Below are 15,692 nucleotides of genomic sequence, written 5' to 3'. Positions count from 1 at the left end.
AAATAGTGTGGGGCAAAATGAGCAATCCAGGTGCAGGAGGTAGTGATATTAATAATGTAGAAAAACTGGTTAGAACATCTCCATATGAATCTAATACCGAGTTAGACAGGCTGTTTTGAACCTCTGCAGCTCAGGATACCCTTGAGAAAGTAAGTGGAATAAGAGATGTCCTAAAACCATCCTGAGGGGGTGGGGGGGAGAAGTGGTTTTTAATTATAACTCCCAATGAGCAAAACAGTCATTGTCTGCATTTCTGATGGATGCAGCTTAACTGGGAAAACTGAGGGAGAGGCACACACAGTGCTTCCACAGTGTAATTAATTTAGCAACAAGCATACCAGCTGCGGTATTCAGACCATGCAAGCCTTGTTACTCTTAGGGCAAGACAAAATGACCCAGCAGCAGCTTGGAGAGCAGCTTTGTCAGACCTCGCATATGGCATGTGAGTTAGCTTCCCATACTCCTACCAGCAGTCACTTTCCAACATCTGCCAAGGAACTCACTGGAAACCAGCAAGTCTCATTTGGTGTGGAAGGCAGAGCAAGTGTCACGCTGGAAGGAGCCCTGTGAGACAAATTGGTGATGCAAAAGTGGATGGAATAAGGCTGATACCCCAGTTACAAAAAGCTATTTAATACAAACTTCCAAGTAAGGATATAACCTGTCTATAACTAGACACCATGCTTGAGCCAAAGGACATATTCTTCTCTTTTACAGCCCTGTGTTTGGCATCTCACATGTCACCAGATCCAACTCTTTGGCATATGCATCATTGCCACTTTTGCAATGGTATTAACACAGTAGGTTGCACGCTGCTGAGTAAAAAGTCAAAGAAACTGGAGAGAAAGGAGGAAGAAAATATGGTGAAAGGGTTTGAACTTCAAAGAAGTTGGAAAGAGTTACACAAGGAAGTGAATCTGATTTAACAGTTTGATTCTAAGTATTGTGGTAGGGCTACTTTCTTCTTTAACACCTTGCTTACTGGTATGGGTGATAATTACTTATTACACAATGCACACCCTAAATGCACAATGGGTTGCAAAAAAAGAGCAGGAAACACATGGATAGAATAATATTTGTTAGCAGCCTTGACACTAGGAACAGCCTTTTATCCTTTCATATTTAGTGTCTTTTTGCAATTAGATAGAAGATATTACAGTTGTGCTTGGTTTGGCATCAGGGTAGGATATAATTTAGGAAGAACTAAGCAGAAAAAAATGCCTTTTGCTTATAGTTTCTAAATATTGCTTCTAATAAGAATTTCCCTGTCTAGCAGGCAAATGCAGCTTGATTTTGCCCCTAATTGTATAAATCCATACATGGTTAATAGAAAGCAGTTTTACACTTTGTCTAGTTTGTTAGAGTGTTCATGTTTATGCAATCAGTTATTGCTGTTGTATTTGCTATGTAATCACTGGAAGGAAATAATTTTGAAGGAATTGCTTGAGGTAGAGTCACAATTTTTTCTTACCCTTTTAACTTGAGGGCTCTATTCCCCTCCTCTAGCCCCCAAACAAAAGAAAACAGAAACTGGTCTTGTATTACTTCTGGGATTCTTCTTTGTACATGCCTTTTGTATTCATAGCTTTGGTTTGACTCTGCAGGTGGGTAGGGCAGCACCAGGCCAGGTTTACTGGCAAGGGCAAGTGACTGCAGCCTGCCCATAGTGAGGCAACTTTCGGGAGACTGATGTGGAGTAACCCTTCTGTCCACAGCACAGATGGGTCTGGCACAGGTCTGCTTGCAGGAGTACTAGGATTGTGTGCACAGCAATTGGAATGTAGCCCAAAAACCAAAAGTGGAAATTATGGCTAACACTTTCCCTTGTTGTTGTGCAAGTATTTCCTGTGTTAAGAAAACACGAGGTTGCAGTCAAATAGCATGCATAGAGAAGGGTCACTTTGCAGTGGCAGGCACGAGCGATGATTAGGGCTATTTCTTCAATAGGCAGTGGAGATTGCTCAATGAAGGAGTGGTTGCCTTACATAGATGGCAGTGCTGTCACAACTGCAGGCGCACCCTGCACGTGCTTGGGAACCAGCATCACATATTGGTGATGGCAGGAGCATTATAAACTCCAGGTTCCTTTTAACAATGAGAAATTTTCACCAGAATCTTTCTTGTTTGCTCTGCCATTGGTTAGTGGGTGAACAAGGCTGTAACAGCAAGCCGAGGGAAGGAAAGAAGAAAATTATCTTAAAAACTGGTAATTAGCATACAGGGAAAAACATTGCAGCCATTTACTTCAGTACCTCCTCCCTGCAATGTCAGTCACTAGCACAATCATTTTCATCTCCTGCTCTTTCTGATGCTATTGCATAGGTGAAAAAGCTTTCTCCCTTGTCGTCTGAAAATGAAGAAAGCCTCTTCAGCTTTCCATAAAAAGAATAGAGGTGAGGGCCTATGCAGAGTATTTCTGGACATAAAAAAAAGGAAATCTGCCACTGGGACAATACATCTCTTGTGCTTCTGAGAGGATACTGTTCTTCCCAGCACTTCTAAATACAGCTTCCATGAACGAGGCCAGTGGTCACTGGTTTAATTTTGTATTATGTCATTGTGAAACCAGTTCTTGCAGTAAAGACAGACAGTTTTGACAAACTGGCTTACTTTCTTTTGTAAAGTGTTCCCAAACTTGTGAAGTCTCGTAAGCATCAAATACGTGCTCCTTTTATCTCTGTACTCATTCCCACTTAAGCTTGTGCCCTTCTAACAGGCTCTTCCCTCTGAGAGATTGCCCTTTTCTGTAAGCTATTAGCACCTTTGCCTTCTATTCTTCCCCATGAAAAGTGGGAATTAAGAGCCAAGTAGTACTTAAGTTCTAGGTCAGAAAATTTTTTGGTATCTAATTTTTTTGCTTTCCAATTATTTGCTTCAAATTATTCAGATTCACCAAAATCTGAAATGAAGTTATTTCTGGTTTTCATTACATTTAACAAGCTGAAATCCATTGCCCATCCCATTGTTTGTGGCTTTCTTAATAGATCTCAGCTAACTACCTCCTGTAAAACATTATTACTGCTAACGTGCCATTTCTGCAGGAACTTTGATCAGAAATAGCTTCACACTAACCTCCAAGTTGCCTAACATCTATTCATCTGCAAGGCATTGCACAACTCATGACAACACAGTAGACATCTCCTAACCTACTTCACTGAGATCCCCAGTCTTGTTCTTCTGCGTTTCATTGTGGGATTCCTGGTAGCAATCTGTGTTGATTTTTGAGAAATGCAAGGTATTTTGCATCGCAACATATCTCAAACCCTCAAGCATATGAGACTCTTATTTAGTTATCTTCAAGGGTGGAAGCTGCCTGAGACACCTTGCCCTGTACTATTTTCCTGTGCTACCAAAGCCTCTGTTGGTAGGATTCTTCTGAAGATTGCACCAAACCATTAATCAGGCTGTGTTGTATCTTTCATTTTGTGGCAGATTAGAAATCAAAATCAAAGGTTTTAATTGCTTTTATAATATATCATAGACTGGACACAAACATTTTGATCTGGGTCAGCTGTGGCTGGGAAAAATATGTGTGATATACACCTGACATTCAGATGGCCATCATTATGATTCAGCCTAATCAGGACTAGTTAGATCATGGTTATTTAATCTGAGACACCTATTAAACTATTTTTGGAAAATGGACAAATAGGGAGGGCTGCAAAATGCATTTGAAGGCTTGTTGCCAAAGAAGCTTGGGTTCTTCAGCAGTTTTAAAATTTAGAGAATTTGGAGCACTAACCGTGAAGTACGTTCACGTGGCACAATGCTGTGCAGAGACAAGGGAAAGCAGTTAAGCTAGTTGAAAGCAGTGCTGTGCATTTTCCAAGAAGCAAGTTGAGGCTTCAGTGTGGAGAAAAGGCACTAGAAAGAAATAGTGATTCAAAAGCTGAGGGAATTTTTGGACACATTGATATAAGCTTTTGAAAAGCATCGAGATCTACACCTTTATGTCATATATCTGCAATATCTGAATTGCACCAGTAATTAATCAAACAAGTTTGTCTCTCTCACACATTGTTTAGTAACATACAAATGGTAGTTGCTATAGAACAAATGTTCTATAATTACCAGAAGCTGTTCAGGAGATAATATCAGCTATGCCTTACTATGCAGACATTGATAGTACGTGTTGCTTCACTGTAATCTAATGCAGTCTTGCTAGCCATCACATTACTCCGCAGTTATTTGTTCTAGAAGAACATGGTCTTTTCAAATAGAACAAAACTTCAGACTGTTTAAAAAAATTAACTTCTGTGGTTTGCTATTCCATACTAAAATACAGAAAAAATACTTTCAAAGCAGGTGTGTTTATTAGACATTCTTGCAAGAGTGTTTTGTATGTATCTTTGTACTCTGATTTCATCATCTGGTTTCAGCCCACTAGACGTAAGGCATGCCAGAGTGTCCTTGGACTGAACTCCTGAATCAATGAGAGTTTTGTCACACTGGGAATGGAAACTTCCAAGGAGCTGGTTAAAATGCTACTAGTTTTACTACATGGCACACTTTTCTTCAAGTCACATCCTGAATATTTCACCAAGCCTGGTGTAACCAGAATTTCCAGCTTGGCTAGGACAGCCCTAAAATATCCCAGTATCCAGCAGATATTTTTTTGCTATTTTTCCATCTTATGTGGAGGAAACAGGATATTCCTGCTCCCATCTTAAGCCATGCCTAGGAATGCACCCTTTTGCAGCACAGCAGCAGGAGACAGGGACTCTGGCACAGGCTTGTGATGCCATACAAGTCGTATGTTTTACTATGAAATAAGATGAACAGAGTATGATCCACATTGCAGAACATTTAAACATTGGTTAGTATGGTGAGTCCACAAAGCTTATGTTCAGTCAGGTAACCTGACACAGGCCCTACACAGATGACACAACACATGGTCTGTTTTCTTTATTCTGGTTTCTATGGCTGTATATATATACTAGAAAAATATTTAAACATGTTTCATTAACAACAATAGCTGTAGATAAAGTAGCATAAGCAGGGAACAGAAGTTCCTTCCTAGCTGCCTGAAATAGCGCCTGAGTTTTCTCATTGCAGGTATGAATTATCGAACTGCTCTTCTCTTGGCTGACAGTGCTAGCAGGCCTGGTCATCACTAAAATTTGGTGACACTTCTGGAAGAAACATGTCTACTAACTCTACTAAATTTTAGTACAGGTAACTAAATTCTACTCATTCAAGATCCCCCTCACCAATACGAACTAGGTACAGTTACTAACAAAAGAAAAACATGATGACTGATAGAAATTATTAACATTATAACTACTTGACAGAATGAGATAGAAGTCATCAGTTAGACTTCTGTGAAAGTACCCACGTAGTTCTTAAACAAATACTTCCTTGACTTACTATTTCTCAAGGGCTTCTCTGCTACTGAGATCATAAACCTTATGCCCAAACCTACAGACGCTGAAAAAGAAGACATTGCATGACACCTTGTGGATATCACAAGAACATCAACATTTATTCTGAAAAGAGGTATTCATTAAAAAAAAAAAAAAAGGAAGAACACAAATCTGTATCTCCTTAAATACTAATTATAACCTGATGCATAACTCATTACTATCAGGAAGAAACATATTCTGGAAAATATAATTTGTTGTGTTTTGTTTTGTTTTGTTTCTTGCTCTTCAGCTGAAATAAACAATTCTAATGGCCATGGGGTCACATTGTCAACTGTTAATGGCCTGTCATTAGTTAAGCAACGATGTAACAGCTTCGGGATCTGTACTTAATATCCAAAGTAGTTCCATTACAAAGTATCGCTGAAAACACTTTTTGTAACATTATTCTCTGCATGGTGGGAGACAGCAGAACAGAATATATGCAGTAGTAGCAGACTCAGGATATCTTTCTCTTGCACTTTTCCTTCTTAATATATATACTGCCACCACTCTGTTTGTCAGCTACAGCTACATATATAATGATTCTGTAAGTCAGCCAAAGCTACTCAAACTGAAGTAATGAATTTAAATGTTAGCATGAAAACGGTGGTGGGGAATTGGGATAAGAGAAAAAAGAAAAAAAGAAAAGGGTAATTATGAGGCAGAATCACTTTTAAAAATAATTGTGACCTTCTTATATAAAATAGTTTGTGTCCACAGCTTCCATGAACTGGTAGCATTCAGTGTTTTATAGTATGACATATCAGTCAGTTTCTCATGATGGTTCCCATTTTTAAAAGTTATTTATTTGAAATGCAGTTAGATGTAACCACAAGTCATAAGTGTTTACACTACTTTTCCCCATTTAAAAAAATAGCTAACAGAACTAGAGGTAAGTCCTGAAATATTTTTGTAGCTTATATCAAACTGGTAAAATTAGCAACCGTGTTCTAGAAGGGGGAAAGATTGGAAATTCACTTCAAGGACTCTGGTGCTATTTCTAGATATAGGTATGTGTTTGTACACAAATATGCTTATGTGCAGCATAGCAATGGTACATGAGACCCCAGAACTCAAATGGTATATATACACCACTGTCTGCTGGCAGGCTGTCTGCTCTGTACTTTAGACAGATTACAGACATTTTTCACACTTAATAATACTATTTTGAACTCAAGCAAACTCAATTTATTTGAGCTGGATCAGGGCCTTAGAAAAGAGAGCGTTAATCACCTAAAGACATTAAAGAGATTTATCAACACAGCTACAACATGAAAGCAACTGGAAACAGGAAGTGAAGTAAGGGAAATGCTGAGTTACCCTTCACTTTCCTTTAAGTATGTAAGGTGAATTAAGAATGAGCATTTCTGTCTTGATGCTTTTTTTCCAAAGGAAATCCTGGCACTTGTAGTGAAACGACAGAAAAGGGCTAACGACAGAAAAGGAGACGTGAGTGTGATGGCAAACCAGAGGGGAGTAAAAATGTTACTTTTTTAAGTAAGCAACTAAGGTTCGTTGCTATGATGTAACAAAAAGATCAATTCTCTGAGTTTTCCCAAATGTCTGCTGTGCTCTGGAGCATTGGACCGTTTCTGAAAGAAAAGGTAAAACCAGAGTTACCAAGGAAGAAATGATCATTATTTCTAAGCATGGGCGCAGAGTGCAAGATGTAGCTTTTCAGGGAAGAGGGCTGAGATGTGGCAACTGTCAGTCACCCCGAGTTGCTGTTTCGTTTTCATTGCATGAAAGCGTCCGGACTGGTCAGATCCAGCCGCCCCCGAGAGCGGAGTCTGGGGAGGTTTGTCGGCAGGAGCGACGGCCATCCCCGTGAGCCAGACGGCCGACCGCGGCTCGCCCTGAGCGCTACTGCCTACCTCCCTCCGGAGACATCCCCTGGTTCAGCTCCCAAAACAAACTCCCCGCTTCACACCGCGCAGACTTGCCTTTCCAGGGCGAGCCCGTGCCCCGCAAGCGGCCTGCCTCCGCACAGCGGGGCGCCCAGCCTCCGGCAGCGGGCCTGCGCAACACGCCCGCCCCCCCTGGCCTACCACAGCCGCCGGGCGGACGGCGACGCTCCGGGCGGCCCAAAAGCGCGCTGCCGGCCTGTGACACGGGGGGACGGCGCAGGAGGGCTTAGCAACGGGCCCGTTTCGCACTCCGCGCGGGGTGCGGGAGAGCCTCAGCCGGGCCGGGCGGGCACACGCCGCACCAGCGGCCTCTGCCAGCCGGGCTCAGGCGCTGCCCTGCCCGCGAAGCGAAGCCATGCGAGGGGAGAGGAGAGGAGAGGAGAGGAGGCAGCGGGGCCCCGGGCAGAGCCGCCTGGAGGCGGCGGGGCGCGGCCGCTTCCCTCCGAGCAGGCCTCTGCCGCCCGGCCGCGACCGCGACTGAACCAACGCGCCCAGAGACGCAGCCACGCGGCACACTGAGCATGTGCAGACCCCCCCATGGGTGGGGTGGAAGTGGCGGTGCGGGCAAGTCCATTCTTGAGGGGAGGCAGGTGCCTGTCAGAGGGTGGTATGATTTGAAAACTGGAAGGCTCCACCTGATTCCTCCCCTCTTTTTAGTAGTGCCTAGAGCGAGGTGCTGGAGAACGCTGCGCGCGGGCTGAAGCGGACCCGCGGAGCGTCGGGCTGGGAGCTGCCGGCGGCTCTCGCCGGCGCCGCGTGCCTGCCCAACGGACGCCGTCGCCCGCCGGCCGCCATGAGGCACCTGCCCTACTTCTGCCGCGGGGAGGTGGTGAAGGGCTTCGGCAGAGGCTCCAAGGAGCTGGGCATCCCCACCGGTGAGCGGGGTGCGCAGGGGACCGGGGCGGCGCGGTGAGGGTGCCGCCTCCCGTGAGGGCCACCGGCGAGGTGTTGGCCGCGGCCTGCCTCTGCCCCCGCGGCGTACCCCGCGCGGGGCTCTCTGGCCGCGCCGCTCCATGTCCCGGGACCGCGGCGGGGCTGGAGTGCAGCCGCCGGTGGGGCCGGCGTCCGGCCCGGGGGTCTTTCAGCAGCCCGAGCCGCGCAGGCCGCCGGAGCGGAGAGCTGCCGTGCTCCCGCGGAGAGACGGCCGCCGCCGCCCAGGAGGGTCCCGGGCGTCTGGTTCGCCTGCCGAATAGAAGTGCGGGAGCTCGGTTGCTGGTGACCAGGCTCGTTCGAACCCGGGAGGCACCCGGCTGTCCTGCACAATTGCGCTGTTAGCATGACTTGCTCTTTCTGTAAATAGGCTTAGCTTGTTCCGTGTTAGCATTTTTCTGACTTTTTTTTTTCCTACATTGCTTAGAGTCTTGTACCCTCCTTTGTGTCTTTTTTTCCCCCCATTCTGTTAAGCGGTTTCTTTCAGTCATGTTTTTTGTTCGTTTAGTCATCTAATGGTCGTCATGATGATGTACAGGATGTAGATAAGTGATCACATGCACGGTATTGTGTGGCAGCTTGGAAAATATCCGTTCACATAACCTCAGATTAGAACAAGAAAGGGAGTAGGCATTGGGAATAGCTGTAAGGAAAGAGGTTCAAGGGAAACAATGCAGAGGTTAAAAAACAGGGCACGTGAACTTGGCCTAAAAATAAATATATTTTCCTATTGCTTACCTCTGTTTCAGTTGTCTACATACAGATAGAGGTGTAATTCAAGTGAATTTTGGCCTGTCTTAAACAGACACTGAAGTCAACAGTCATGTTGCACCACTCCTAGCAGACAAGGAAACTGTGTAAGACCAATCTTGAGGTGCTGGATTTCTGGCAACATCTGTTAATAATTTCACATTTTTCTCTTGATTGTGTGTAAATGATGTATTGGTATCAGGGAATAGGAGAGGGAAGTTGTTACTCTTGTGAGCTTTGATAAAAATTCAGTAACCATAAATTCTTTCAAATCAACTTGATGTCTTGTATGAAGAGATCTACTCATGTGGGAAGTAGAATTAGGATAGTAATTTTGAAAGAAGGTTAGGTTCAGTCAGAAGGGAATTTATTTTACTGTAGATATGTAGTTTTCAAAGAAGATCCCAGAAATCTACAGATGCCTCTGAAGGGCAACTTGTACAAAATTGACAGGTGACTAAATCATAATTTCATTTATTTCTATATATTTTATTTCATAAGTAATTATTTTACTAACAAGTAAATAATTCTGAGATGCTATTTTATTGTGCAGAAGGAACTTGATTTTTTTTTTCCTCATCTTTCACCATATTAAAGCTGTGATAGTTATCCTAAGAGTGAAAGGCATTCTGACTGGATATATTACATGTTTATTAATTATTACCACAGAAGAGAATGTATATAACCATAAAATATACTATGCATAAGAGATGTGATAACTCTGGTATTACCGCAGGGAATGAATTTTATGAAGCTGGTTTGTGTTTTATTCTTTGCCAAATGGCACGCTGCATCATTCTTATCATGATCAGTGTTACGTTTGTAAATAGTATGTAGGCAGAGTTTGGCTTTTAAGTGTTTGAAGATTCTGTTATGTCCTTGACTTACACAAAGTCACTCACACTACACTTTCTAAAATTTTTGCAGCTAACTTTTCTGAGCAAGTAGTTGAAAGCTTTCCATCTGATATCTCTACTGGTATATACTATGGATGGGCCTGTGTTGGAAATGGAGATGTCCATAAAATGGTTTTGAGCATAGGATGGAATCCTTTCTATAAGAATATTAAGAAATCAGTGGTAAGAATTTCGCTTTGTGGGGAATTTCTATTATAATAAATGAGCCAGATGTTGAATTTGAATAAGATAAGCAGAATTTGATCCATAAATGAGATCTAGAAATTCTGTTTGCTCTTAGATATGTATTTGGTATCCATATCATATGTTTGTATTCAGAAAAGAAAATAATCTCAGTAGCTAGAGAGTACGCAGCTTTGGGTGAATAAACTTTGTTTTCTACTTCTATTCCATCATTACTTAAATAATTCCAAAATAAAAATTTAACAGTATTTCTGAAATGGTGTTTGCTTACAGTACTGATAGCTAACTAAACATAAGCTTGATGGATGAATTTACTGGTTATGAAAGCCCTAGAATGAGCTGGAACATACTAATCTATTGTTTTCTGCAATCTATCTACATTTCAAGTAAGAGATGTCGGGGCACCTTAATTTGCAATTATTTTCTATTAATTCTTCTCTTAAATGATGGAACCCATACACGAGGTGCTGTGGCTTGATATACAGAATAAATATTTGAAGGTACATAATAATAGGATGGAGGAGTTGAGTTAAAATCCTGAGCTGTGACAGCTGTGTTTTTCTGGCTGTCAGGTGCTGGTGCTTTTCCTGAGTCTGGCAGAGCTCTCTTTTAATTGTCTAAAACACTTTTATCGGGACATGAATCTCTGCTTCTAAGGCTCTAAATGTTTGAAGCTTGTCTTATGCAAATGTATACTTTTAAAAGTTTTTGCAGGTAACTTTTCTGAGCATGTGGTCAAAAGCTTTCTATCTGATATCTCTGCTGGTATATGCTATGGGTGGGCCTATGTTGGAGAGGGAGATGTGCATAAAATGGTTTTGAGCGTAAGATGGAACCCTGTCTCAGCCTTCACTCCTTCTTGAATTTGATTATTCAGTTCCCATGTGAGCTGGTTGTAAAAGCTCTCCTTAAGCCAACTATTTCAATCAAAATCTTCATAGTTTTTGGATGCATCAACTTAACAATGATACAATAAGCTTTGTTTGTGATTTGCTGCCCTGGAAATCTTACCTCCGAGAAGTGGTGAAGCATTTCCCCTGAGTAATGGCTTTCTTTTCTTTTTGTTTGGCTATTAGAATACTCTTAAGAGAGTAATTTTTCTTAAACTGCCTGCAAAGCACAGTTCTTCCTAACATAAGCAAAAGCCCTAGCCTTTTAATTTTGCATTATACATGCTAAACTAAATCTCCCTTTTATTGGTATGTGTTGGGGAGAATTTGAATTAGGGATATTAGCTGTACAACCTTACAGTGAGGGAAATAAACTTCATCATAAATGCCAACTTATTTTTCTTCCTTTAGGAAACGCACATTATCCACACCTTCAAAGAAGACTTCTACGGAGAAATTCTCAGTATAGTCATAATTGGATATATTCGACCAGAAAAAAACTTTGATTCCTTAGGTCAGTATTGCAGCTCTCCTTCAAACTAGTGACTTATGTGTCTTATTCATGCAAGTACTGTCTCTTCACTGTCTCTCTTTCCATAATGAGATGTTTTATGTGTTACCCTTTGAAATTTCAGTAAAATGTTTTCACAAGCTAAATGTACAAGTTGGCTTAATTGGAAGATGTGGGGGTCTGTTTTTTGTATCACACTAAAAAATTGTATTTTCGTGTCACTTGTCTGAGGATTAATTTTAAAATCATGGGCTTGTCATAAAAGCATCAGCCTAGTCTGTTAATTTCTTTTTAAAATGCAGCTCTGTTAGAATTGAAACAGTTCATGAAACTGTTGATCTTTTGCTAAAATGTCTTTTGGAACAAGGAGAGGGTAGTGCCTATAACGGTGAAAAATACAACTCTGGCATGTTTAAAAAAAAAAGAAAAAAAGCATGTTAAAATGAAAGAATTTGGCCTTTCAAACCTTGTGATAATAATTATATTCTACTTCTGTGATTGTTGTCTGGTATTCTGTGGTACACCGTATTTTCACTTGCTATTGTGTGTTCAGAATTCAACTTTTAAATATCCCTATTCTTATCTTTTCAGAGGCACTCATTTCAGCAATTCAGGAAGACATTGAAGAAGCAAAAAGACAGCTAGATTTACCAGAACATCTTAAACTCAGAGAAGATAACTTCTTTCATCTGCCAGAAGGCAAAATAGTGAACAACCACTGAGCAAGCCCATGCTGCTTTTTTTTTTTTGCTTCCCGCCCCCCCATCATGGAGCTTTTATATTTGCACTGCTTTTATAGGTACTTTGTTGTCATATGTCTGTTCGGGTAACTGAGGTTGGAACCAACCACACAAGATGATTTCAGTTTCCTTGTGTTACTTTATCATCAATCCAGTCATGCAAAAGGAGTAGAAGGCTGTTTCAGGTCCTTACAGATACATTGTGTATCCTGAAGTTACCAGTTGTTCAGAGATCTGAGCACATGCAGAATATGACCAAAGTTAATTGTGACCTCTTCTGACCCTAAGGTATGGGTAGCTCACTTAAGTGAAGAATGTCTGTTTTTAACATACAGAATGTTATTCCAACATCTTTTCCTGGTTTTATGTTGTTCTTATATCTGGATTTTAGCTAGTAACTTGGAAAATTTTGCTGTTGATTGAGTCAGAAATTTCCTGTGGTGCAGGAAGCCAATGATTAGATAACAATAATGAGACTAATTCTCTATAGTTCTTATTTTTTATATGCTATACAGCTGTCGTGGTTGAAGCTGTCATTTTAATTGAAGTTATTTATTTTAACTTAATCTGAAATAGAGGAAATCACTATTGCTCATTGAGTTACTGGAATCTGAGATATAATTCTTCATAGTTGACTGTACATATGACAACACATGACCTGTGTAGTTTACTTCTGAGGAAGTGTTTCATTGAAATTCAGGAAATGAATGGCAGTGTGAAAGTTGATTAAAGGTTCAGGCACAAAAGATGCAGAAACAGTATAACAAGAATTCTGCTAACTGGGCCTTAAGGCAAAAGAGGTAGTGAAAGGCAACTTCGCATTTTATCTGCTGCTAGCGTTTGTCATAGGAAAATGGGGAGAACCTTGGGTTATTCACTACACTGGCAGTAAAATGGCTGACTTCTAGATTGACATTAGTGTAAGGCACAGAAAAATCTCATCAACTCTTTGCACCATGTGCAGGTAAGAGCCAAGGTTTTGGCTGACCAAGTAGATCAATACACAAGTGAAAGCCTTTGGGGATTCATGGAACAATATATCAACACTATAGTGGGTATTGGTTATTTATTACAAGTAATTGCAGCCATTCCTACTCTGAAATGTAGGGATAGGTAAACGGAGGGGGTATTGTCAAATTAAGAGTAATGTAGACAATACTTCTTAAAGTATGTAATGTGATTCCAAATCTACTCTCTTTTTTTTTTTTTTTTTTCCCCCTCTGATAAATTTCTCTATCCGCTACTCAGTGAGTGGAACTAGGTAAGCTACAGTGACTTTGTCATGTTCATAATCTTTTGACATTGGCTTGTGATGTGGCTGGAACATTTTCTGAAATTGAAAATGGTTCTGTGGATATGTCTCAACTGTAGTTCTGTGTCTGAACTACCATGTACAATTGGGAACGCACAATTTCTGTAGTGCAATTTTATTAATTTACTCCTTGTCCTACCCTATTCAAATCCTACTTTTCACTCTAGGGTTTAAGAGAGTTTTAACAAGGTAGGCCGTTTGGGTCTTTGTGGCAGGTGCTGTCGGGATGTTAGTTCCACTTCATATTGTGTTAACTTTCAGCCAATATCATGGGATGTTATTAGGGAAGAGGTCTTGAGCAAATCAAGGACTCATGTTTGCTCTGTAGGACTTCTGGAGCAACTTTATTTCATTTAAATGAATTGTTCACCAGTGCTGTTGATAGCAGAGACAGACGGAATACAGAACTGGGGGGAGGGAAGGGGAAGGGTGCCAGGGGGCAGTTATCAGCAGTTAGATATACTTTCTTTTAAAGGAGAACAAAATAATTTAGTGGACTTTGTAAGTTGTTGGAAACTGTATTTCTAAAAAGTCTGTAAAAGAATTGTCTTGTGAGAGTGGCAGCTGGATTTTTTTACATTTTAAAATGGAGGGATGAAGGGAGAAACTTTTTTTCAAAGATTTGAGGAATTCTTGAGATTGTAATAATGTCAAAATCTTATATTTTACTTCTTTTTGTAAAGAATAAACAAAAGCCACACTAGTCAACTGAATATATTGTCAAGAATATATTTAAAGAATAGATTGTTGTTCATCATGGTACTGTAGCTGAACACTCATAGAGCCTTCATTAAAATTGTTTTTTTGCCAGTAATTTCATGCATCTGTTGTGGAAACCATGGTGCCTTAAGCTAGTTGTCTGAATAATACTTTTCTGTATCTGCTAATAAATGTTACTATTGAAAATTCAGTTCACCATTTGGTTATAGAACCACTGTGCTATCGATAGAGAACAGTGGCAAAAGGAAAACTTGAGAAACTGTTAGTTTGCTCTCAAATCTTAGCTGAGGTATGATGTATGGATACACTGAACTAATAAACTGCTTTTCATGTGTTTGTCTTCAAATTAGAGAAAATGTTACTGCATTCATTTGGCTGTCCACATTATTTAAGAGAAAATGTTATATATCAACTGTTTAAGCTCAATACATAATTCCTAGCACAGTATAAACTTTATGAAGGGTTATATTTTTGTATTATGTACAAATAACTATTTATTTCAGTTGATGTTGCTGAACTGTACCATTAATAAAGGAACTGTAATTGACAAAGTTATCCATCTTGTCACAGGTTTCCTTTCCTTTCCCATGCCTAGCAAAGTTGGTTGTCTCAGCCGTATGCAAAGCTTTGAGGGAGTGACTGCCTAAAAAGCTAGACTGACAGAAAAGAGTAGTGAGATGTTGTTCAGCCTTCCTAGTGTGTCTGAAAACTGGCCCCACTCTGGGGACTTCTGTGCTTTAGTCAGAACGTAGGAGAGCTACAGCCTTAGAATTCACAGCCTGAAACCCATTAATTGATTTGTCTATACGCTTTCTTTCAAAACTTTTTAAAACTGCTTGTTTCTTTTAGGATTCAGATGGAAGAAGGTGCGTTCTTCTCCTATGTTCTGCTTCAACTGTTAAATCTTTGCCCTGACCTAGATGAATGTTTATCTGCTGCTGCTTGTTGTGGTTTAACCCAGCAGGCAGCTAAACATCACACAGCCACTTGCTCACGCCCCCCTGCAGTGGGACTGGGGAGAGAATCTGGGGGGAGGGGGGAAGTAAAATTTGTGGGTTGAGATAAAGACAATTTAAGAGAACAGAAAAAGAAGGGAAAATAATAGTAATGATAAAAGGATATACAAAACAAGTGATGCACAATGCAATTGCTCACCACCCGCCGACCGATGGCCAGGCAGTCCCTGAGCAGTGATAGCCGCCCCCCAGCCAAATCTCCTCAGTTTATATACTGGGCATGATGTTGTGTCGTATGGGATATCCCTTTGGCCAGTTGGGGTCAGCTGTCCTGGCTGTGCCCCCTCCCAGCTTCTTGTGCATCTGGCAGGGTATGGGAAGCTGAAAAGTCCTTGGCCAGTGTAAACACCACTTAACACGCTGATGTTTTGGTTGTTGCTATTAATGTTACTGTCACACTGCATCCAAAACACA

The 15,692-nt window shown here is 41.1% G+C and overlaps 1 protein-coding gene across 1 annotated transcript; it reads left to right on the top strand.

Moving 5' to 3' along the window:
- Nucleotides 1-7,912: 7,912 nt before the first annotated feature.
- On the top strand, nt 7,913-14,811 carry LOC142421756 (riboflavin kinase-like). Its single transcript, XM_075526794.1, has 4 exons — nt 7,913-8,184; nt 9,917-10,068; nt 11,391-11,493; nt 12,082-14,811. Exons 1-4 carry the CDS (start codon nt 8,103-8,105, stop codon nt 12,210-12,212), a joined length of 468 nt encoding a protein of 155 aa, XP_075382909.1. The 5' UTR covers nt 7,913-8,102; the 3' UTR covers nt 12,213-14,811.
- Nucleotides 14,812-15,692: the final 881 nt, after the last annotated feature.

This window comes from Mycteria americana, chromosome Z, assembly GCF_035582795.1.
Source record: "Mycteria americana isolate JAX WOST 10 ecotype Jacksonville Zoo and Gardens chromosome Z, USCA_MyAme_1.0, whole genome shotgun sequence".
NCBI classification, from domain to species: Eukaryota; Metazoa; Chordata; class Aves; order Ciconiiformes; family Ciconiidae; genus Mycteria; species Mycteria americana.
Note: the sequence above shows the minus strand (reverse complement) of the source record. Positions and strands in the feature narration are given on the sequence as shown.